Genomic DNA, 25540 nt, shown 5'->3' with positions numbered 1-25540 from the left:
GTTATTGGCTTGGAGTTCTGCTTCAGTGGTTTTTCTTACAGATTGCAGATTTGGGGCCTACAGAAATATGCACTTTGCCAACAAACACAACAAGAAGAGGCTGAAGAAGATGCAGGCCAACAATACCAAAGCCAAGGCTCAAGCATTGACCATCAAAGTCCTGAGTCCCTAAGGCTTCCAAGGCCAAGCTTCTCAGGCCCAAGATCCCCAAGGTCAATGCTCAACACTCTAGCCCAAAGTACCCAGGCCTTAGGGTGGCACCAAATGCCCAGACCCCAAGATCACAGAGCCCAGTTCTAAGGTTGCCAGAACCACTGACCCCAAGGCTGCCAACACTGCTGACCCCTAAATCACCAAGGTTACCAATGCTGATCTGAGGACAACCCAGTCTGAAACTAAGGCTCCAAGTCTGATCCCAAGGTGACCAAGTTTGATTCTAAGGTCAGGAAGCCTGGGGATTCCAGGTCAACTGGTGACCCTAAGCCTGCCTGAGGCTGGGGCTAAGGCTACTTGTCCCAAGCCTTCAAAATAGATGCTTCATGATAGGACCTGTTTAAACTCCAAATCACTGTTTTTTCCCCCTCACTCGGGGTATGATTATTCACTATTTTGTACAAATAAAGGAAATGGTGAGTCATAGTAAAGAAATAAATATGTAAATGAATGAATGAACAAACAGATGAATGAATAAACAAACAAATGAAACCCTGTGATCTTAGATTAAGGACACTGATGAATTGATGGGGAAGATGTCTAAGTGAGAACACTGCATTAGAATTCAGTTCTTTTGTCCCTTCTTTAGCTACCTACTAATCAATAAATCTGTCAGTTAAGGAGCTGCAGGTTTTTCCCTTTTTACAGATGAGTTACTGAGGCTCAGAGAGGGGGAAGTAATCTGCCCATTTTCACATCTGTGAAATGGGGTTTTCTCATAACGATAGTGCTAACCCCCTCCTCAAGGTGTTGGTGGATCAAATGAGAAAACACCGCACACTATCAAATACAAGACAACACGGGCTCTTCTAATTATTATTATTGTCTGCCTCATGGGGTGGTGGGGAAGAAATGTAAACCATTATTTTGTAAACCAAGTCTTTTTTTTCACCCGAGGTTCCCCCACCTCCCCTTTTTAAGGACAATTAAAATGCAAGATGTGCTTCTTGTAGGAGACCGACTCTGGATTTAATTGCCCCAAGAAAAGAAATTCCAAATGAAAGGTCCTATAGTAATGCCCGTTCATTCCCCTCGTGCAGTAGTTTTATGTCGCTGCACATAATATTAACTTTAATGCTTTAATCTGCATGTGCAAAGTGTCCAATTTATAGCCCGGGAGGGAGACATAACAGAATGTGGCTGACGTGCCCCATCACGGGGGTGATTAAACTCTCACCCTTAATGTGTTTTAGTGACATTTAATGACCGTGTAAGCCAAGATACACATAGGAGCCCTGCCGCAAAGAATGATGTCAGGGAGATGAATGCCCACGCCCGGGCGGCTGGCGCAGGGATGGAGAGGTTCAGCAAACAGAAGGTCTGGATTGATGGGTTAGGAATCTAGGGTCTCACAGGATCTGGAATAGGGCTCAGCGACTGTCCTTGAGCCAGGGCCACTGCCGTCTGGGAGGCCGTGGAAGAAAGTTTTATTGCCCAGCCCAGCCTCCTGCGCTTCCGAGGGCTCCCCCACCCAGTTTCATCAGCGATGCGGGAGCTGTGCGATCTGGGCAGTGGAGAGCTCCCCCGACCGCCGGTCCTCCTTGGTTTCCGAGGCTCTCGAGTGCTCCGTGTTTTCCTTCTAAGGCCTTGTTATCAGGACCCTCGCTGTCAGAGGACATTTTCTCCCCTGTAGCAGGCCCACATGCTGAGTGAGATCAATCATCAAGCATTTATTGATAAGATGTAGTGGAAAGAACACAGGGCAGGAAAGGAGACCAGCGGAGGGAGTCCGGAGTCCTGGGCTCAAGGGCAGGCTCTGTGCCAGCAAATATTTGTTAAGTGACTACTAGATACAAAACCCCAGGAATGCAAAGATTAGAACAACAAAGGAGAATCTGTACCGTAGAGGACATTACAGTCTACTGGGGGGCAGGTAGGCCACACGCATTTATGAAGAGCTTATCATGTGCCAGGCACTGTGCTGAGCACTGGGGATACTAATATAAGCAAAAAGAAAGACAGTGAGGGGCAGCCAGGTAGCACAGCCAGTAAGAGCACCAGCTCCAGTGTTGAGAAGACCTGGAGATCGAATCCAGGGCTCAGACACTCAGCACCCACCCAGAAACACCTGGCAAGTTACTTAACCTTGAGCAAGTTACTTAACCCCGACAGCTTTAAAAAAAAAAAAAGAAAGAAAGAAAGACAGACAGTGCTTGCCCACCAGGAGTTTATATTCTAATGTGAAAAGAGCACCCATAAATTTCACTCAGTTGCCTCCAACTCTTTGTGACCCCATTTGGGCTTTTCCAAGCAAAGATACTGGAGTGGTTTGCCATTTCCTTCTCCAGTTCATTTTACAGGTGAGGAAACTGAGGCAAACAGGGTTAAGTGATTTGTCCAGACTAGTGTCTGAGCTAGTGTCTGAGGTTGGATTTTAATTCAGGTCTTTTTGACTCCAGGCCCAGCGCTTTATGCACTGTGCTACATACCTGCCCCACAGAATATAAAAAAGGCAGCTGAAAAAAAGGATTGGGGAGAAGGTCCCTGGGGGGCACAGTGGCAAGTCAGCAGAATGGGAAGCCCAGAACTAGGAGGGGAATGAAGCTGCAGCATTGGGAGCAGGGCCCATCCTCACCCCTCCAAGGAACTCACCAGTGAGAGAAAGGGAGTAATGAAGGCTAGTGATGTGCCCAGACTAGAAGGCCCCAGAGACTGAGGAAATTCCAGGGTGAGAAGGCAGCTGATTCATGGTGCAAAGACCTGAGAGTCAGAAGCACCACTGGGAGGGGGTGGGACATACAAACAAGTGTAATATAAGGCAGGGTGTGAGGTGGGCAAAGCAATGCTCCTTTCTAGACTTAATTTTACCTTATTCCCCTTCACACATTATTTTCTCCGGCCCAATCAGTCTATTATTTGCTGTTTTTTTGTTTTTGTTTTTGTTTTTTACCTCAGTATTCCATCTCTTGTTTCTGACATTTTACAGGCTGCCCTGTGTGCTGGAAATGTATTTCCTCCTCCCTGCCACCTCATAGAACCCTCAGCTTCCTTGGGTTCAGCTCAGAAGCTCTTATTTACAGGAGTCTTCCTCATCCTCTAAGTTATGAATACTCTTTCCCTCTTCCACTTCAATAATCCTTATTTGCCGTCTCCCTTTATTTTATTTATTTGTTTGTTTTGGCAAGGCAATTGGGGTTGTGACTTGCCCAAGGTCACACAGCTAGTAAGTGTGTCAAGTGTGTGAGGCCAGATTTGAACTCAGGTCCTCCTGACTCCAGGGTGGATATTCTATTCACTGTGCCACCTAGCTGCCCCTGCCTTCTCCCTTTAAATATTGCATCCCTCTCTTTATATCTTGCCCTATCCCCAAGAGAGCCATGCTTATAGTGGACACTTAATAACCTCCTGTTAAAGTGCTGACCAGAATCCAGACAAAGTAATATAAGACATTTTGAGCAGTGGGGAGAACATTGTTAGCTAGGGGGTAGGACAGGATCAGGCAAGACTTCTCAAAAGATGAAGCTTATACACAGGAGCTGAGCTTTAGGGGAGTGGGCAGGTAGAGATGAGAAGACTGGGCCACTAATTTAAAGTATCTGTTGATCTATTTTTCTTACCAAAATCTTCCTCCAACGCCTCTCATTATGAATGGTGTGGAAGTGATCAGGGGCTCCACAAGGCTACACCATGGAGAACAAGTTCCAGTAGGCCCTACCAAGCTTGAATAGATTTTGAGTAAAGGCTCCCAGTACCATCTGCCTGACATCTGGGGTCAACCTGGCTAAGTTTGGAGAGGTTGATTATGTGAAGGTTGGCCACCAGGGAATGACATGTTTTCAGCCACAAGAACTCATGGAGACCATCTATTCAGTCATAGAAGAGTTTTGTTTTATTTAGTATGTATTGATTTATGCATATGTTGTCTCCCCTGTTAGAATTTAAGGTCTTTGAGGGCAGGGACTGTCTTTGTATCTTAGCACTTAGCATAGTAAGTACTTAAAAACAGCTTGCTGATTTATTGCTTGATTGGTTGGTTGCAAGCTGCTTCTAGGAGAAGGGCACCCAGACTCTTCAAGGTCACAGAGCAGCAAAAGCAGCAAAGATGTGTCTTGGTCCACATTAGAAAAGGAGTCACCTCAGTCCTTCACTCCACACCCCAACCTCCAGCCAGTCAGATTTGTATAGTCTCTGCTCATTTAACAATCACACCTGTTACACGAATTACAAGAATTACTCTCTTCTCTTTGCAGGCATCAGCACATCCTTACTTCACTTTTTCAAAACTGCTTTAAGTCATTTCCCAAACCATTTGGATTCACTCCCTGAAATGCTTCTTTCTCTGACAAACAGTCCCTACCTTTCACTGACTCTTCTCCTCAAGGAAAGCAAAGCCGCTGAACCCAAAGGGGCTTCGAGCCAGGAATTTTGAGTGGTCTGATTCCAGCCCAGCCACTTGGATGAGTCCCTCCCTGGGTCCTGGTTTTTGGGCTCACACAGCATTCATTTACAACTAGATAGGTTTCCGGGGTTCTCCAATTACCTCTGCCCTCTCTGCTCTTCTTTCAGCCTTCAGAGGGAGCTGGAACACACACACCTTCCTATTTGAAGAAGCTGGTACTAAGGCAGTTAGTATGTAAGTTGTCATTCATTTCATTTCTTCGGTCAATATTTATTAATCACCTACTCTGTGCAGAGCCTGGTGCTACATCCTGGGGGGAGATACAAAGTATGGTTAAGATAGAATTTCTGCCCACAGGAAGTTTATAATATGGCATGCTAATGATACCTTAGTCTAGGGGAAAGTGCATTGAATTTCAAGATAGAAAATATGTTTAGGTTCTTGGCTCTGTGACTTCCTGTGTGACCTTGGGTGAATCACTTCCTCTCTGGGCTTCAGTTTCCTCATCTGTAAATGGAGGAGAGGGGGTTGTATGGATCAGACTTAATATCTAATTAATATGAAATCTCCCTTCAAGAGCTCTAAGATCTTATGATCGCCTATGAAATAAACTTAGGTAACTACAATACGCAATGTTACCTGATAAGTGCAGTTGAGACATGAAAAAAAAATAACCAACCCCATACTATTCAAGGTCTGAGGGGGCAAGGTTGTTATAGCCATGAGTAATCAGGGAAGGTTTCTTGGAAGAGGTGGTATCTGAGTTGAGATCTAAAAAACAAGCCTTCAACAGATGAAGAGGAAAAGAGAGTCATTCTAGCCTAAGGAGCGGTAAAAGCAAAGCAGAGCTATAACTAGGGATTTTTGTACCTTGGGCAAGTGTCAGAAACCTAAGTGTTCCTGGGGGCAAATGGCAAAATGGCATAGGGTATGCTTTCAGTTGAACAGTGTGTGTGAGTGAGTGTGTGTGAGTGTGTGTGAGTGAGTGTGTGTGTGTGAGTGTGTGTGTATGTGTGTACATGTATGGGGCCAGGTGGAGAAGGGGACACTAGTCTCTGGGGGAGAGAGATACCCAGGGATGAGGGTAAGGGTGTGTAGAGTGCCATGTGTGTAGCATGGAGTAGGAACTCATCATAGTTCTTCACCTGGTGGCTTCCTAATGTGACTTATTCTGGCCAAACGACTTGCTGTACTATTATTTCTATGCTGTTGAAGGAAAAGTGCTATTTATACCTTCTGCATTCAGCACCCTTTAAATTCAGTGCCGTGGGGCTAAGCCCATTTGCCTCTCCCTAGTTCTGGCTAAGGCAGAGGCAGAAGAGCAAATGCATGAAGGGGAGTAATATGAGAAAAGATTGGAAAGGCAAAGAGGCACCAAGTTATGGAGGGAGGTGAATTCCAAGCAATTTTTGGATTGTACTCATTAGGTATTAGGGAGCCACCAAGGCTTTTTGAGCTGTGAGAATGAATGGAACAGATCTATGTGGAAGAAAGATTCTTCTGGCAGGGATGTGAAGGACAGACTAGAGCAGGGAGAGGTCGCAGGCTGGATCCTTGAACGCTTCTTGATGAATAGGCTGCATCCCTTACTTAAGTCAGCTATCTGTCAAATACATTCCTGAGACCCCAAGGGAGTCAGGGCTAAGTGAGAAAATATGGATGGACTGTAGTTAGACAGATAACTAACTGTTCATAGCTTATTAGAGCCGGAAGGGAATTTAGAGATTAGCTAGGCTTACCTTCTTTTGGGGGCAGCTAGTCAGCACAGGGGCAGCTAAGAGGCACAGAGGATAATGAGCAGGCCTCAGTCAGGAAGGCTCATCTTCTCCACGAGTTCAAATCCAGCCTCAGACACTTTCTAGCTGTGTGACTCTGGAAAAGTCAATTGGCCTCTATTTGCCTCAGTTTCCTCAACTGTAAAATAATAGCACCTACGTCACAGACTATTGTGAGAATCAAGTGAGATCTTTGTAAAAAGCACTTAGTGCCTGCCATACCTGGAACATAGTGCGTGCTATATAAATGCATATTCTTTCACTTCCCTTCACTATATTCTGTATTCCAGAGTCTCTGTATCTCTGAAGTTGTGTGTGTTTTAATGTCTCTGTCAGCTCTAATATTCTGCCAATCCATACCTTGTTAAATCCTCCATCTATTTCAACCTATATTTTCCCAGGTACCTAACTATATTACCTCTAGGAGACAAGTGGAAGTCGGATCTTAGGATCATAAATTTGTAGCCAAGAGGGAGTTAAAGGTCAGCTAGTCCAATACCAGGACAGCTACCAGACCTGGAGTCAGGAAAATCTGAGTTCAAATCTAGCCCTAGACATTTACTATGTGACCTTGGGCGAGTCACTTACTCCTGTTTGCCTCAGTTTCCTCATCTGTAAAATGAGTTGGAGAAGGAAATGGTAAACCATTCCAGGATCTGTCAAGAAAACCCCAAATAGGGTCATGAAGAGTTGGACATCACTGAACAACATGTACAGATGATGAAACGGGCTTAGAGAAGAAAGAAGTGCCTGACTACCCAGTCACATAGCAAGTCAGTGACAGAACTAAGGTTGGAATTCATAAAATCCTGCTCTCTCTCTGCTATGTCACAGGGCCTCTCACAACATCAGTGAGGCCTGTAACCGATGGTTAAGGGAGAGGAGGGAAGCTAAGGCCTCAGGGTCTTCCTGTGGAAAGGGCAGGCAAAGGAAGAGCTCTTCTGGGAGTGCAGACACAGGGAGAGGAATCTGCTACTTGGTAGCTTCTTATTTTAGCTTGCTTATTGCCAGCTAGGCACTAAACTCCATTGTTTTTATGCTCTTGAGGACTGCATGTGCTTTCAGTGACTGCTCAATTCAGTGCCCTGGGGAAAAGCCTCAGTCACCCTGCCCTAGTTACGTCTCTGATATCAATAGGAATTCATCTTCCCTTTTGGAAAGATAAACTAGAATGTACGCCTTCCTGGTGGTGGGTCATTAATGACATCTTCCATAATACCTCATTATTATCATTAAACTCCCACTGTGTGGGAGTGCAACCTTCACAGAAAACCAGCAATACTTCTGCTCTGTATAATACAAATCACAGAATCTTGGAGCAGGAAGGACACTTTGAAGCCTTCTACTTTGATCCTGCAAAGTAGTAATGAGGAAACTGAGGCTCAGAGATGGGGAAAGGACTTACCCAAGGTCATACAACTGGTTAGTGGTGTAGCCAAGGCTAAAATCCCAGTCCCACCATACTACACTGCCCAGGAATCCTAGAACTTTAGATTTGGAAGAGCCCTAAGAGTCTATCTTGTTCAATTCTTATCTGAATCAGGAATTTACAGTATTTCCTAAAGCTGGGCAACTGATCTCTGTTTAAATGCTTTCAGAAGCAGGCAGGTCATTACCTCCTGGATCAGCCCTTCTCTGTTTGCACAACCCCAATGTCTAGGAAGTGTTTCTTCATATTGCCTCCTTGTCCCCTTCCTCCTTCGCTCAGCTGTGATCCCTGGGGATTGCCTCCAAGTTTGCAGTGGTGGTGATTGTATTCAGCACCTGGCTTTTTTGTCTCTAACTCTGCCCTTTTCGTTTCCACCATGCTGAAGGTCTATCCCTCAACCCAAGTAGTTGCAAGGATGAAGGTTGGATGCCAGGATGTCCTTTCTGCTCCAGTGCCTTCCTGACATTTTGCTGCTGTGCCTCATCAGCTGAAGACAGAGATATTAGGAGGAGAAACTCCACAAAAACTCAAGGCAAAAGAACGCAAAGAAAATGTTGTTTGTGTCAGGTCTTATTATAGGTAGACATTGGTAGGAGGTCTAAATCTTAGAAATGATCCAGTCTTTACCTTGCCTAAAATAGAGAGGGAGGGTTGCATAATGGATACAGCACTGTGTGGGGAGTCAAGAAGAGATCTGAGTTCAAATCTTACCTCAGATACTTACTAGCTGTAGTCTTGGGCAATCAACCTCTCCATGACCCAATTTTGTCATCGATAAAACAAAAGGGTTGGATTAGATGGCCTCTAATGTCCTTTCCAGTCCTGAATCTATGATCTTAAAGTCAGGATACCAAAGTGGCAGTAGAAACTGCAAGGGCACTGGACTTGGAGTCAGAAGCCCCAAGTTCAAATTCGGGACTTAAAACATTCTAGCTGTGTGACTGTCACTTTGGATACTTTGAGCCTTGGTTTCATCAGCTGTAAAATGGGGGTTTAATCATACCTGTCTAGTTATACTCATAGGTTAAGCATTTTTTTAAATACTATGTAAATGTAAGCTATTATCATTATTAACAGAATTAACAAGGGACAGCGAATTCTCCTGGAGTTAGGCTTATGTACCTGTAGTAAGCAAACCTAGTCAGGGCAATGCAGCTTGGTACGGTGGAGAGAGTCTCTCTCTAGGCCACCTCCTCCTCTGTGAAATGAGAGGCTGTGGCAGTGGTCCCCAAAGGTCCCCGCTAAACCCTGTGGTCTTAGGAGGTCATGTAGGCAGGGATGTGGTGGCAGCTCAGATGTGTCCCTTGGGTGATGGGCACAGCTGTGCTTCAGCGTTTACATGAACTCTGGTCACTTCCTAGAATCCAATTTTCTTTCTGGGTGGCTGCTCCCACCAATAATGCAGATCACATCCTTTGACTGAACATCTATTCTCTGTGAGTTGTTGTGGCTGAAGAAAATTCACTCAGCCTTCTGGTTATGAGTTTCTCCCCATCTAGCTGGTTCTCCAAAGACAGATACACTCTGTCCATCATTGGCTCCCTCCTTTTCTGCTTAGTAGGGACAACCCCAGAGTCTGTGTTCCCCTTCAAGAACCCAGAATCAGGGCCATGACACAATGAAAGGATTTTGGCAGGGCATCATTTTGGGAGGGGTTTTGTTAGAAGAAGAGGATTATCAAATGTTTTAAGGAAAACTTTGAAAATGGTAGAATGGAACCTACTTGAGGACAGGGACTATTTCTTTTCTGTTCTGAACATGGTAGGCAATTAATAAAATATTCCTTCAGTGAGGATATACAGCATTCAATCTGTTCTGTACATGTCCCTGGGACCATTTAGACCATAGCCATTAAAGATACAAACACAGACAATAGACCTTTTTTTTTTCCAACTTTTCAAATTATTATTTCCCAGAAATCTTTATTACAAAAATATTTTGCAAGCCAAAAAAGTTTAAGAAGCAAGTATATACAAATCGGGGCCTGGCTCCTTCCCAGTGTTCTTCAAAGAAACCTTGGACACTACACTCGTGTTTCTATTTCTTCCTCACCTGAGCGCCGTCGTTAACTGTCTGCACAGATCTCTCTCAAAGCAGCTGAGCTAAAGCTAAAGCTCCCTATTTCCCTTTGGCTTCTTTCCATCCTCCCCTCCCCCCAATACCACCCTTTACCCCGATAAAAGACACACACACACAATGATGGCACCAAGAGAAGAGGCTTTGAGAATGTTCTCCTCAAATACTATGGTGTTTCCAGTGAAGGAAGCTGAGTGGGGAGGAGGGACGCAGTTTGCAAGCCAACGTTTTCGGGTTCTGGAAGGACCTACATGAGAAAAGGGAATGATTTCACCAGATGTTCCTGGCTGGTGGTTGTCGAGCCACCTAAAACAAACCCCACAGATGACGCTGATTACAGCAACAATTACGGTCGTGCTGCATGTTGAATCAGACACTTCCTTGACTTCTTCACACGCCAGGCAGCATGAGCCTTGTGCTGGGAACTGCAACCTTGTCCCCCATGCAGCCTGGTTAGTGCCAGGAACATCAAATGTTCCAGAGAAAGGTCCCACTTGGGGGGGGGGGGGGCAAGTTTCTCTTTAGGCCATTGTCTCTTGTTTTTGACTCACCTAGCCAAGAATTCTGGATAGAGTCGTTGAACCCTGGGAGAGTGGGGATATTTGCATTTAGCTGGAAAAGATTGAACAGTTAATGTGTCAACACAGTCAAAACAGGTCATGCAACATCTGCCCTCCCTGGATTCCTGGCTCCACCATCCCCTCGCCCCATCAGCCTTCCATCTAGAATATCTGTTTCACAGTCTGAATGACAGGATGGTAATTGGTGTCACTGCTGGAAAATCAGGAGAAGCCATTAGCCTATGCCACAGCTTTGGAGATGGGAGGATGAGGGAGGAGCTAAGACTGGCTTCAATACCCTCCAGTAACTCTCTGCTTCTCTGTCTGGTCCAGCTTCACTCTGGCAGTTCCAAGAGCAGAAACAGAAGGGGATGTCCCGGAGAAGACAGGTTTCAGAGCTGTGGCACTGGCTCTTTAGCTGCTTCTGCGAGAAGAATGATTCACCTAAATGGTCCCCTGGACTCCAGAATCATAAAGTGCTTTATAGAGATTGGTAGCAAATCTTCTCATTTCCATTTTACAGGTGGAGAAATTGAGGCACCAGGCTAAGTGACTCTTTTAGGGCCACGTAGGGAGCTAGTGTTGGCGCTGGGTGGGAGCTTGGTTTGGCAGCCTATCCACTAGCTCACTGACCAAGGATGCTGCCCCCCAAATTGCTGGAGACATTGTCTCAGCAGCTCTCCTTATGGCAAAGGTGAAGGGGTTGGCAGAAGTATCGGCCGTAGGGCACTTGCTCCATCCCACTGAAGTCACCATCACCAATTTAATCATACTCAGAAAGCTAGGTGCTCCCAAGGAATAGCTGGACTGTGGCTATCTACCCAGTAATCTTCTGGTTAACTGTATAGAATTCTGTTTCTGCTTCAAGAAAACTCATCCTGAACAGCAAAGGATAAACCCTCCTACACCCTGTAAGATTCAACCATGTGCAACACAGGACTTCAACACATGACAAAGAGCCAATATAATGCTTAAAAGAAAAAAAAAACCACAGATCAAATTTTCTAACACCTTGGTTTCAAGATTGCACATTTCACATTTCTTAATAATTTACAGGAGTAAACAGCAGCGAGGCATTGCTGTGTTAGTGTGGGCTAGAAGCAAAATTCAGGTCTAGAAATGAGAGGCGTGTCTGCATGGAGTTACAGCTGGGACAACTGAGTTTGGGGGAGGGTTGTCCAGGGGAGAGTCAAGTCACACACGACCCTTAGTCAAGAGTGAGTTGTGTAAGTAGGTGTTCTGATTTAGTATGAAGGTCCACCTCTCCTGACAGACACACCAAGTCTGTCCTGGAACATAAGCAGGAGAGCTGGGAAACCTGACCATAACCCCTAGCCAAGTCTCACTGAACAGGTCACAAAGTTGTCTTTCCAGCCCCTCTGCAGATAAGATTCTAGAATCTGGAGAATTCTCTCCTAGAGCAACGTGCAGTCACAGATGGGTTGGGGGAAGAGAGGATAGGTTTTTCCTTCGTGTTTTGCCCTGGAAGAACATAGTTGGGGGACACTGGAGTCAGTAACTGTGTTACTGAAAAGCCATGAAGGTGATCTGTCCGAAGAGTGTGCCCCCATCCCAGCAGGGCAGGCTGGGCTGGAGCAGGGAGTGGAGCCTGTGCTCCCAGGCCATTGTGATGTCACCAGAGGGGGGAGGGGCAGCAATTTCCCAGATTTCTGTTTCTTTACTCAACCCTAGTTTTGAAATGTTACCCTCTGCATTTGGAAATGTTTGAAACGTAGCTTGCCCCAAAGCCCTTGGTCCCTTGGTGGAAGTGCACACCAAGCTCATGAGTTAGCGTACGGTGGAGAGCAAGGCGGGGACATCTTCCCCTCTCATCAATGGGTCCCAAGGAATGCAGCTTTCTCGGGAAGCAGAGATTGGCGGGCACTTCCACTGCACTTCCTGGGGGGCTGTGCCGCCAACTTTGTAGCACTCCAGCAAGAGCCTTCCTGATCTGCCACGGCCGCCCCATGAAACCAGCAACCCAGAGGCGGCCTTCACTTCCTTTGGACTTGAACACTGGCATATTCTGAATAGGACTCTTCAGGTCTGGTTGCAGGCTTCTTGGATGATCGATTCAGGTGGACCATGTCCAGGTCTGCGTAGGTCAGGTTATCCTCTCGCTGAGGGGATGGGCCAGTCTGGATGCTGGCATACTCAGTCTGGCTGTTGGTCTCCACAGCTCGAGGGGTGCTCTTTTTCCCTCTGGGCAGGTTCAGATCTGCATAGGTGATGTCATTGTTGATATCATTTGCATCCTGGATCTAAATGATAGAGCAATGGAGAATTCAGTCAACGCACGTAGTATCTGCAGAAGAGAGGGTGGGAGCTATCTAACCCAATCTCCTCATTTACTGAGAAGGAAACTGAGGCCCAGAGAGGGAGTGAATGGCTGAGCTGGGACTTGAACTCCTATCTTTTGACTTAACCTTACTATTCTTCATCCTCTTTATAGAAAGCAATGAAGATTAAGAAAATGGCTACGGATTGGATGTCAGCCAACAGTGTCTGGGCAGAAGTAAGCTTGTCAAATAACAAGTATTTAGAGTAGCTAGGTGGTGCAGTGAAGAGAGCACTGGCCCTGGAGTCATGAGGACCTGAGTTCAAATCCAGCCTCAGACACAATACTAGCTATGTGACCTTGGGCAAGTCACTTAACCCCAACTGCCCTGCCTTCCCCCCTCCAGAAAGACCAACCCCCCCCAAACCCCAACAACAAGAAGCATTTAATGAGGCTGACTAGCTGATCTCTACTATTGTTTCCAGGTTTATATCCTATGAATATATCCAAATTAGGTTCCACGGCCCCTCCTTTTAAGCCACTAGTGAAACAAGGGCCCCACTCTCTTACAAACCCCTTTGTCTTCTGTAATATGCTCATCTAGGATTCTTATTCTGAGATCTCTAGCACTTTGATTTTTCCCACTGCTCTCAGCTGACTCAATCACTTATGGGAAACATATCCTAATAGCATTCTGATCCTGAAAGCAAACCAATATCTGGTAATAGGAATCCTTTGGGAATTGAATAGCTGAACGTGATACAGGTAATGAATCTAGCTCACACTTATGCAAGAGCTTGGCAACTGGACCCATCACTTCCCGGCAAATAAAGGGAGAAGAAATGGAAACAGTGTCAGATTTTATGTTCTTGGGTTCAAAGTCAAAGACAGCTATTACAGCCATGAAATTAAAAGATGCTGGCTCCTTGGAAGGAAACCTATGGCAAATCTGGACGGCATACTAAAAAGAAGAGACGTCACCTTGCCAACAAAGGTCCCTATAGGAAAAATTACAGTCTTTCTAGTAGCAATGTATGTGTATGAGTTGGGCGATAAGGAGAGTTCAAATTGTGGTGCTGGAGAAGACTTTTGAGAGTCCCTTGGACAGCAAGGAGATCAAATCAGTCAATACTTAAAGAAATTAATTCAGGCTATTCACTGAAAGGTCAAATACTGAAGCTGAAGCTTAAATATTTTGGCCATGTAATGAGAAGACGAGACTCATTAGAAAAGACTCTGATGCTGGGAAAGATTAAAAGCAAAAGGACAAGGGAACGGCAGAGAATGAGACAGATAGAAAGTGTTATGGAAACTAGACTTCTAGAGACAGTGGAGGATAGAAGGGCCTGGCATGCTATGGTCCATGAGGTCACGAAGAGTCAGACATGACTGAACAACAAAGAGCTGGAAGGGACCATAGAACACAGACTGTCAAAACTGCAGGGAAATCACAGAATCTGAGAATTTTAAAGCTGGAAGGGAATCTCAGAGAAGCAGCTAAGGGGTAGGATAGTGGACAGAGAGCTAGACCTGGAGTCAGGAAGACCTGAGTTCAAGTGCTGCCAATCACTAACATGAGCAAATCACAACCTCTCAGCCTCAATTTCCTCATCTGTAGAATAGGTCTAACAGTACCTACCTCACAGTGTTGTGAGGCTTTGCAAACCTTAAAGTGTCATATAAATGCTTATTATTAACTATTATTATTAGTGTTACTTAACAATACTCGAGTCCAACTCACTCAAAGTAAAACATGTAGTCACCCAATCTATGCTTGAAGACTTCCAGTGAGGGAAAACCCATCCCCTCCGGAGGCAGCCCATGCCATTTCCGGACATCTCTCATCATTAGGACATTTTTCTTAACACCTAGTCTAAATTCACCTCTTTGCAGCTTCTTTCTACTCGTGGTTCTGCTCTCTTTAAGGCAAAATATAACAAGTCTAATCTCTGCTCCAAACAAAAGACCTTCAAATACCTGAAGACCCTGCCCAGCCCATGAGTTTTATGTTCTTTAAGCAGGGTGTTCCCAACTGAACCTCATGACATAGAATCAAGGCCCTCTACTATCTTGACTGCCTCCTCTGGACACTCTCCAGATTATCCACAGGCTCCTTGTACTGTGGTGCCCAAGAATGAACACACACACTTCAGATGTGGAATGACCAGGGCTGAGTGAAGAGGGACCATCACCTCTGCCCCTTCCTATGTAGTTCAAGATAGTATTAGCTTTTGGAGCTGTCACATTATTCTGCTGGCTCCTGTGGAGCTTGCAGTCCACTAGAAATCCCAGATTTTTTTCAGATGAGCTACTAATTAGCCATGCCTCTTCCATCAAATGTTTGTGAAGTTGATCTTTGACTCCAAGTGTAAGTCTTGACCTTTATCTCTCTTGGATTTCATCTGATTACATTTTACTCCTAATGCTTTAGCTTGTCAAGATCTTTTGAGATTCTGATTTTGTCATCCAATGCAATGGTGTTAAACTCAAATAGAAACAGAGGCCCCTTAAGATCCCTGCAGGCCACAATATTGACTTGAAAACTATATTGAAATAGTTGTTGTTTAGTTGTGTTGAGCTCTTCATGACCTCATTTAGGGTTTCCTTGGCAAAGATACTAGAATGCTTTACCATTTCCCTCTCCAGTTCATTTTACAGATGAGGAAATGGAGGCAAGTAAGGTTAAATGACTTGCCCAGGGTCACACAGTTAGCAAGTGTCTGAGGCTAGATTTGACCTCAGGTTGGCGAGTCTTCCTGACCTTAGACCTGGAATAAGCACCACCTAGCCGCCCCAAATTAAGAATTGTCTGTGTTCTATTGTATTTTAATTTTGTCAAATATTTTCTAATTACATTTTAATCTGGGTCAGTCCCCACTCAAAAGAGTGGGCTTCATACCATATGTTTGAGATTTCTGGTCTAATCCACCACCTACCATATTTTCTATAAGAATAGTACACAGGGGCGGCCAGGTGGCTCAGCGAGTAAGAGCACCGGCCCCAGTGTTGGGATGACTTGGGGATCGAATCTGGGCTCAGATACTTAGCACCACACCCAGAAATAACTGGCCGTGTAACCTTGAGCAAGTTACTTAACCCCAAATGCTTAAAAAAAAAAGAATAGTACATGATATTTTATCAAACACTTTGCTAAAACCCAGGTAAACTACATATGCAGCATTCCTCTGGTCTACCAGCTTAGCAACAGTGTCAAAAAAGGGAATGAGGTTAGTCTGGCATGACCAGTCCATGAGCCATGCTGGCTCTTTATAAAGACTGCTTCCTTTGCTAGATGTTCACTGATTATTTCTCTAATGATTCATTAGAGAATTTTCCTCCCAGAAACTGAAGTCAAAACTCACTAGTTCATAGACTTTATCATCATTCCTTAAAAAAATTTTTTTTTTGAAAATTGGGACATCAGCCCTTCTCAAGTCCTGCAGGACTTCTATTTTCCACCTTCTTTCAAAGGTCACCAACAGTGATTCAGTGATTGCACCTGTCAGTTCTCTTAGTGGCCAAAGATGTAGTTCAATGAATTCATCAGGGGCAGCTGAGGTGGGGGCAAGAGGAGGAAAGGGAAGTTCTTTTACTATTGCTTCCCTTATCTTGGACATGAATTTCCTGTTAGCCATTTTTATTCTGTCATTTAGGCATTCTCCATTTTAGAGAAAACAGGAGAGAAATATAAGAATTGATCAGCTCTCTCTGCTTGCTCTGTCACTGCCCCATCTGCTCCAAGCAATAGTCTTACCCCTTCTTTGATCTTCTGTTTACCCCCCAAAATAGACGAAAACTCCCTCTTTTGTTGACTTTTGCTTCGTTGCTAGACTCCGCTCCTTCTAAGCTTTGGCACTTCTGACACTATTTTTCTAGGACTATATACCATGTCATCTTCTGCCATCTCTTGTTACTTCCATTTTCTATACATATCTTTAATGATAATTGTTTTATTTTTATTTTTTGATTTTTGGAGAGCAATTGGGGTTAAGAATTGTTTTTATTTTTAACATTCATTTTTTGAAAATTCTGAATTCCAAATTCTTTCCCTCCAGCCCCTCCCCAACTCATTGAGAAAGCAAGCAATATGACATATCAATTATATATGTGAAGCCATGAAAAATATACTTCCACATTAGCCATATATGTATCTTTTAAAAAATTGAAGTTGGCTGGTGACTTCCTTGTGAATCTTTCCATCCCTCCTCTTGTAGAATTTTAGCCCATGAGACAGTACCCATAACTCCTCTGAATGCTGCTTTCTTGAAATCTAGGATGTCTGTCAGATGGAATCTCAGTAGTCGCCCCATCCTGCCCAGCTACTTTACAAAGGAGGAAACTGAGGACCAAGCAAGAGAAGTTTTTCATCCTCAGAAACATGGCACCTTAGCAGCATAGCTGGGGCTCTTAAGCTGGGTCTCATTATTAGTGGATGTGTTCTTTCTACAGGCCTTCTAATAAAAAGATAATGAGTTTGGGAGAGAGACTCCTTTCCGACACTTAGCAATCGCCCTTGCTAAAGGTGATCCAATGCCATGACTGGTGAGTCACAACCTCTGCCTGGTGCCTTTGCTGTTTGTAATCAATGGACAGAACACTGTGTTCCAGGGATTCCAGGTCTGTGCTGTCACCAGCACCAAATTCACTTCCAAAGATTAAATCTAAAATATACGTGAGGATGGAGAATGTCAAGCATGAACAGGGCTCTTGCACTGTAAGCTCAGGGGAGGGCCCAAAGACCCATGAGTGCCAGAACTGTAATAACCTTAGCAAGTATTACCTTGGTTAAAAAATGTCTGTGGTGAGGGAGGGCCAGCCAACAGTAATCAATGGGGGGGAAAACCAAGCAGCTGGGAAGAGATTTCTGAAGGGACTGGGCCCCAGACAAGGTAATTACACATAATCTCACCACCAAAGAAACAAAAAAACTCTAGAAATAGCTTGGTTGAATTATTATCAAGTAGAGGAAGGCAGGATTTTGTAGCAGAAAGGATGTGGGAGTCAGGAGGCTTGGGTTCAAATCCTGGCTTGGACCATCATTAGTTGGGTGATCCCAGGAAATTAACATGACCTTTCTGAGTGGGTTTCTATTTCCAAAACTATAAAACAGGCACCATAACCCTCACAGTATGAGTGTAAGGAACAGGAGGCAGCTAGGTGGTATCATGGATGATGGAGCACTGACCCTGGAGCCAGGAAGACCTGAGTTCAAATCCTGTCTCAGTTATTAACTGTATGACTTTGGCCAAGTCCCTTAACCTCTGTTTACCTCAGTTTTCTCAATTGTGAAATGGGGATAATAATAGTACCTATTTCATAAGGTTATTGTGAAGATCAAATGAGATAATATTTGTAAAGCACTTAGCACAGTGCATGGTACATTGTAAGAGCTATAAAAATATGAATTATTGATATTGTTGTTACTTTAAACCTTAAAGTGATAAAAATGTAAAGTATTATAACTTCCTGCCTATCTAGAGAGTCCAATATAGAGTCTGGAGTAAGGGGCCATTTACTGAACTGAATCTGGATCCCAAAGCAATTACAAGCACAATGTGTGACCCAGATTCCTTTCTCCATCTTCCTAAGCTATCAAGGATATGGATGACTGGAAAAGAAGGAGGGTCAGCCATGTGCCAAGACTGATGGGTAAAGGACTGGCAGTACCCGTGTAGTACCCTGGTTTACATTGAAATATTAAAAAGCTGCACAAAGGCCTCTGCTGGGAAAATCCTCTTGGGAAGATTTCTAGGAGGACAGGGACAAGAATGGTACAAAATGAGGAGGTGTGGCTGGACCTCTGCCTAAGAAGTCTGTCATTCAAGGACAGCTTGGTCTGAGTGGGCAGACTTCCCAAAGGCTAAGATACAGAAACAGCAGCCCTCTTTTCTTGGCATTTACACCACCCAGTAACTATTTTCCCTCTGCCCCCAAACCTCCACTGATTCCATTCAGCATTCATTTTTAGCCCATTCCTTTTACAAAAACTCCTGTTGCTGAATCCTTCAAGAAGCGAGCCTCAGGAAGCACTGAACGTACCTGGCTTAGGTCTCTGGCATTTTTTTCCGGCTCATGTAATCTAGAAGAGAAGGCAAAGAAGGGATACATCAGATAAATCAGCAAAATCGCTTCATTTTATAGTTGGTAACCAGTGACACAGCTCACATTAATGGATGCTATTCAAGGACAGTGACCCCCATGGGTCTGAACTAAGACATTACCATGTTCTTGGTTCCTAGGCAATGCAATGTCATGGAAAGAACTGATGAGGAGTCCCACTTACTAGCTGGGTGATTGGGATGAATTCCCTCCCCTCATTAAGCCTCAGTTCCCTGACTCTGTAAAGTGGGGATAATAATACTCGTACTGCCTAGCTCACAGAGCTACTGGGAGAAAATCACTTTGTAAACATTAAGGTAATATAGAAATATGAGTTATGATCATCCTCAAATTTCCCTGAGTAGCACCTTGTAGTAGAAAGAGAGCTCATCTTGGAATAGAGATGAATTAAAATCTCAACCTCAACTTATTAGCTATATGAATTTCAGCAAGCCATTTTCCTTCCCTAAGCCTCAGCTCTGTCCTCTGTAAAATGGGGTTTTTACAGTTGCACTACCTAGGTTAGGAAAGCACGGCAGAAACTGGCAAATACTTCAGAAAGGGACACTGTTGTCATTCTGCCTGGGTGTGATTGATTTTCAAGCATGAACCTCGAGGTCCAGGGGACAACAGACTGGATATTATCAATGTTAAGCAACAGGGTCTGTCCACAAAAGTTAATCTTGGCTGTGACAGAACATCAAGCTCAAGCAGCAATCACTGGGCATGACAAATCCCATGTTTCCACAGAAACACTTCCCTCCTGAGGGTGAGCATACCTGACTAGAGGATCCTGAATCACAGCACCCAATTAAATGATTGTTATTATGACGAGGCCGAGGCCCAGGAAAATTAGGCGACCTTCCTGAGCTCCCAGAGCTGGCAGCCAGATATCTGCACCTCAGACCTGCAGCTTCTGATTCCAAGGCCAGCGATCCTTCTATGACATGGCACTACCCCTCCTGGGCAAGGCAGGACACCCATCATTTGTCTTTTAACTTGCAGCTCTGTGTGTGTTCCTGGTTCTTTTTTCCTGCTAGACTTCAGTCTCCTTTAAGGCAAGGACCATGACTTATTCACCTTGGCATCTCCCAGCATCTCTAGGGCAAAGCCTTAGGCACAGTAGACACTTAATAAATGTTTGTTGAATGAATGTTTATGTTCTTGGGCCCTGACTGATTATAGACAGTATGCTCTGCCTGGACGTAGAGGCTTAATGGATAGCCTGTCAGACTTAGAGTTGGTAAGACCCTAGGTTCAAATCTTGCCTCAGATACTTTCTGTGTGACCTTGGGCAAATCACTTAATTTCTCTGTGCCTTAGTTTCCTCATCTGTAAAACGGGGATTTCAGGGAGTTAGGGTTTGAACTCAATGACCTCTAAAGTCCGTTTTTGCTCTAAATCTCTGATCCTATGGTTCTCTGTTCCATAATGCTGGGGTTCTTAATATTTTTTTTTAGGTCTCAGGGACTCCTCTGGGAGTCTGGTGGAACCTACAGATCCTTTCTCAGAATACTATTTTTTGGGGAGGCTAGGTGGCGAAGTGAATAACGCACTGGCCCTGGAGTCAGGAGGACCTGAATTTGAATCTGGCCTCAGACACTTAACACTTAACTAGCCGTGTGACCTTGGGCAAGTCACTTAACCCCGATTGCCCTGCCTTCCCCCCTTCAAAAAGCAAAAAAAAAAAAAAAAGAAGAAGAAGAATTTTTAGTACATAAAATAAACACAGGATTACAAAGGAAACTGATTCTACTGAAATAAAGAAATAAAATTTCCCCCCTCTAAGTTCATGGACTCTTACGGTGTGTAGAGTCCAGGTTAACCATCCCTACTTATAGAGTGAGAAATCCTATTTCAGTTATAACTTGGAGAGATGCTTTAAGTCCGAAGGGGAAGCTTCACAGCTTGGCTTTGGGCTTAAACACTGATAGACTCTGAAAGCTGATGAACTGGGAACCTCAAGAGACAGTCAGTCACTTAATGGGAGGTAAATATTAAGCTCTACTCCAAGTAATTCTGGAGTTGGCCACGTGAAAGAGCTCCTGGGGAGGTTTCGTTAGAAACTCACTGAAAGGTATGAAACACAAACAACATCGGGGCTACTGTGCCTTTCTTTGGGGAGGAAAAAAGGTTAATCAACAAATGTTGCTAAGCATTTGGTGCAGGATGCTGTGCTTGGTTTTGCCCATGTAAGGAGACACAATCCTTGTCCTTTAGGGGCTCTATGCAGAATAGGAGAATGAGATACATGTGCAAGGATAACTAACTGCAAGGCCGTCTGCATTACAGCCAGGCCCTGATTAGTGCAAACAATGCAGTCTGTGAAGTGCCACCTGTATTTAAATTTGTACTATTCTAACTTATAATTATATAAAATAGGACAATTGGGTTCATCCCAATGGAAATAGGAAGAGTGGATTCAAATAATTCAAACACTTCAGGGACTCATCATTTACACTCATTGGGACCTAGCTGTAAATGCTTTTGATTGGGTGGTGGGGATGGGACCTCTTAAGTCTGGGAGGGCTGTGGGAGTCATTAAAGAGAATGCCATGAGCTGGGTAACCAGGGAAGGCTTCCCGAAGGAAGTGGAATCTGAGCTGGACTTTGAAAGACAGGAGAATTCTATGGGGGAAAGGACATTCCAGAGGAGCGAGGGATGCACAGGCAATACTGTGGAAGTGGTAGAAGCCCAAAGCATGTTTAGGTGGACAGTATATGGACCAAGCTGACCATGGGGCATAACAGGAGATAAGTTTAGAAAGGTAGTAACATTATTACAGAGCTAGAATGGACCTCAGAACCATCTATCAACCCTATCATATAACAGTTGGGAAAACTGAGGCCTGGAGAGATTAAGTCTCTTATCCAAATTCACAAGGCAGTCGTAGCCAAGGCAGAATTTGAACTCAGGTCCTGTTTTCATGGCTAATGCTCATCCCACTATACCAAGCTAAGCTCAATATGATGGGCCTTAAGTGACAAGCTAAGCAGGCGAGGCTGTATTTGTAGGCAATGGGGAGTCACTGAAGGTTCTTGAGCAGTGAAGAGACCTGATAAAAGTGGTGATTTAGGAGGATGAAATTGGAGGTATGTATAAGATAGATCTGAGAAAGTGGGGAACAGAGGCTAGTTGGTATAGTGGATACAGGGCTAAGCCTGGAGTCAGAAAAACCTGAGTTCAAATTCAGCCTCAGATACAACACTTATTAGCTGAGTGATTCTGGGCAAGTTACTTAATTTCTCTTAACTATATTCTCACCTGTAAAGTGGGGGAAATAACAGCTCCTAGCTCTCAGGGTGGTTATGAGGATCAGACGAGCTAACACATGTGCAATGCACTACAAACCTGAAAGTACTAAATAAACACTAGCCACTATTCGTATCATTACATAATAATAATATCTAACACTTATTAAATGCCTAGCATAGGGCAGCCACTGTGCTCATCTGTGATCCTCACAAAAAACCTGGGAGATAGGTGCTATTATTATTCCCATTTTACAGATGGGGAAACTGAGGCAAATCCGGGCTAAGTGACTTGCCCAGAGACACACAGCTAGTAAATATCAGAGGCTGAATCTGAATTCAAATATTGACTCTAGGCCCAGGTTCTATTTATGGTGCCACTTAGCTGCCCTGCTGGGGATATTTAATTATATATTAAATATAAAATCCTCTGTTTGGCATTTAAAGCCCTTCACAGTTTGGCTTCTCCTACCTTACCAGTCTTATTATACCTTCCCCTCACTCCCACATCCCAGTCACATTCAGTGCTGTAGGGACACCAGTCTCCTTGCTGTTTCTAAATGAGACAATCCATATCTCTTGACTGTGGAAATTGTCCCTAGCTCTCCCTCAGACCTGGAGTGTCTCTTTCTTGTTTCTCCCTCCTGGTTTCCTGGCTTCCTTTAAGTCCCACCTAAAATCCCACCTGCTATAGGAAACCTTTCTTGATCCCCCGTATTTCTAGTTCTTTCCCTCCGTTGACAATTTCCAGTTTATCTTGTAAATAGCTCATTCATATCAAGTTGTTTGCACATGGTCTCACCTGTTAGACTTCAAACCCCTTGAGGGCAGGCGCTGTTCTTGCCTTTCTTGGTGCTTAGCTTAGCAGACAGAGTGCCTGGCACATAGTAAGTGCTTAATAATGTTTATAGGTGTGAATTATTGAGACGGCTCTAGGAACAGGGCATTTTAGCTACCCTGAAGTTCACTCTATTTAAAATATCTAGCATCTGGTATTTGTGAGGAGATGGTTCTCCACTATGTTGATTTGGTCAACGCTATTCACTCCCATGGTGGCCAACCCTCTGGCAATAAGTCCTTCCTGACTTAGGCCCGTCCTTGGTCAGCAGACTGCTTGTCCATCTCTGGACCCACGCTGGGCGCCTTTCCAGCTTAGTAGGACCTGCCTGGCACACAGTAAGGGTTTTAATAAATGCTTGTTGACTGACTGACTCCCTGCCTGGCATGGCCTTCCAGAACCGTGAGTCACCTCCTTGCTCTGATGAGGCATTAGAGGAGGAAGTCAGTGAAGGTTACCAAGGCAGAGGTGATTTCATAACAAAACACAAAGAGCACAGGGTGGGGACATAGTGAGTACATGTGCCCTTAGGTTGCCAAAAACTTCTCTTTTTTTTCCTCCATCTGTTATTTCATCAGTACAGGATCCTCCCAGTGAGTAACATAATACAAATGCAGACCAGCATCTTCTAGTCCTGGAGAGTTGCTTAGGGGCACTGAGAGGTTAAGGGAATTGTCCTGGGTCACACAGCCCGGAAGTCAGAAGCAAGATTTGAACACAGGTTTCCTGTCTCCTCTATCTACTTCACCACAGCAACTCGCCTTCACTTATTTAAAGAAAACAAAATCAAGCCTGTTCCTCCCTTCCCACCTCTACCCTGCACTTACCTCGTAGAAGAAGTTGAACCTTTTGCTGAAAGAGAGAAAGAAAAAGCCATTCATTTACTATTCTTTAAAAGGTTCCATTCTTATGACCTTCATGCAGGAGGCAAGCAATGCCTCTCAGTGCTTTCTAGGGAAACTTAGAAAAAAACAACCATATTTCTTTAAAGCCACACAAAGTTATTTTCTGGGAGTGAGGATGGCAAGGGAGGAAAAGGAAGCTGGTATAAATAATGTGGAACATGTCTGCTGCTTTATAGTATGGTGGAAGGAGGAGAGGGGACCTGGGTTGAGACCCGCTGGCCTGCTACTTTGCTGCCCACATAAACTTGGAGACATCATTTAGGCCCTCTAAGGCTCAGCTTCCTCATTTGTAAAATGAGGGAGATGGACTTGGATGATGTTCCAGTTCAAAATCCATGAAATTATTAATTCTTGAGGTTTCATGAAGCTGCCTAGGCTGACTTTTCTTTCCCGTTAGTACCAAAGAAGAGAAGCCGAACCATCACAAGCAGGCAGCAGTGTCATGGAGGCCTGACTAGTGGATTTGGAGGTGAGAGTCCTGAGTCTGAAGCCTAGCTCTTACCCTTCTAGGGTAAGTGCTTTCCCCCTCTGTGAGCCTCGCTTTCCCCATCTGTAAAATGAAACTAGAAATAAAGGTGCTAATATACAAGGCTGGTGGGAAGGTTGTGAAAAATCAAAGGAGGTCATATATGTAGTGTTTTGCAAACAATAAAATGTAGTGATTACTATTTTACAGGAAATATCCCCAGTCTAAACAGCTTTAAATTGTGTGTTCAGAAGGCCCAATATTTTGCCTGTCTTTTTTGGGAGGGAGGGGGAAAGGCAGGGCAGTTGGGGTTAAGTGACTTGCCCAAGGTCACACAGCTAGTACGTGTCAAGTGGCTGGGGCTGGATTTGAACTCAGGGTTCTCCTGACTCCAGGGCCAGTGTTCTATTCACTGCACCACCTAGCTGCCCCCCTTTTGCCTGTTTTTTGAGAAGCTGCCTGGTCCTGTGGTCCTGGAGCAGCGAGGTGCTGCACTGGACTTGGAATCAGGAAGACTCATCTTCTTGAGTTCAAATCTGGCCTCAGACACTTACTAGCTGTATGACCCTGAACAAGTCACTTAATCCTGTCTGCCTCAGTTTCCTCATCTGTGAAATGAGCTAGAGAAGGAAATGGCAAACCACTCCTGTATCTTTGCCAAGAAAACCCCAAATGAGGTCACAGGGAGTCAGATATGACTAAAATAATGCAGCAACAACAACAGCAACAACTGGTCCCAGGGAAAGAACCCAGGACTGAGATTCATCAGACTCAGTTTACATCAAGTCACTTCCACTCTCTGCGGACTCAGTTTCCCTCCTTTGTAAAATGGGGATCATAACACTCACAGGACTATCACACTCATAGGATTGTTATGAGGAAATCACTTTGTAGACTATAAAGCACCAGGAGTTATTATAACGATTATTATGGTTGTGATCATTATTACATATTATGATGTAACGTGCAATGATATGTAATGATATATCAATATATAATGTTTATGTCATGCAATGATAATTATATTACACATGTTATAGGCATTATTATTATTATCATTACAAACATATTTTGTGTTGCTAAAGCATCAGTGGGAGTGCCTAACAGCCACACAAGTCCATTGATTGTGTAATATAATAATAATAGCAACCATAATAATAACTAGCATTTATATAAAACTTTAAGATCTGCAAAGCTTTCTACATGTTATCTCATTTGATCCTGACAATAGCCCTGTAAGATAGGTGCTGTTATTCTCATTGCCACTTCACAGATGGGAAAACTGAGGCTGAGAAGCCTCTGAGGCAAGA

General features: G+C 44.2%; 1 protein-coding gene across 3 annotated transcripts in view; it reads right to left on the bottom strand.

Moving 5' to 3' along the window:
- Nucleotides 1-11332: 11332 nt before the first annotated feature.
- Nucleotides 11333-25540, bottom strand: part of LOC138141829 (tyrosine-protein phosphatase non-receptor type substrate 1-like) — a 72502-nt gene continuing 58294 nt past the window's right edge. For all 3 annotated transcript variants that reach the window (XM_069062705.1, XM_069062706.1, XM_069062707.1), the window contains exons 7-9: nt 23687-23711; nt 18710-18749; nt 11333-12653 (exon numbers count right to left, since the gene is read on the bottom strand). In XM_069062705.1, coding sequence (XP_068918806.1) covers nt 12387-12653; nt 18710-18749; nt 23687-23711 — 332 coding nt within the window. In that variant the 3' untranslated portion in view covers nt 11333-12386. The remainder of the gene's footprint in view (nt 12654-18709; nt 18750-23686; nt 23712-25540) is intronic.

The sequence above is a fragment of the Petaurus breviceps genome, unplaced genomic scaffold (genome assembly GCF_028583685.1).
Source record: "Petaurus breviceps papuanus isolate PSGF00001 unplaced genomic scaffold, PetGlider_PUasm1.0 90503, whole genome shotgun sequence".
NCBI classification, from domain to species: Eukaryota; Metazoa; Chordata; class Mammalia; order Diprotodontia; family Petauridae; genus Petaurus; species Petaurus breviceps.
This window is presented reverse-complemented; position numbering and strand designations above follow the sequence as displayed.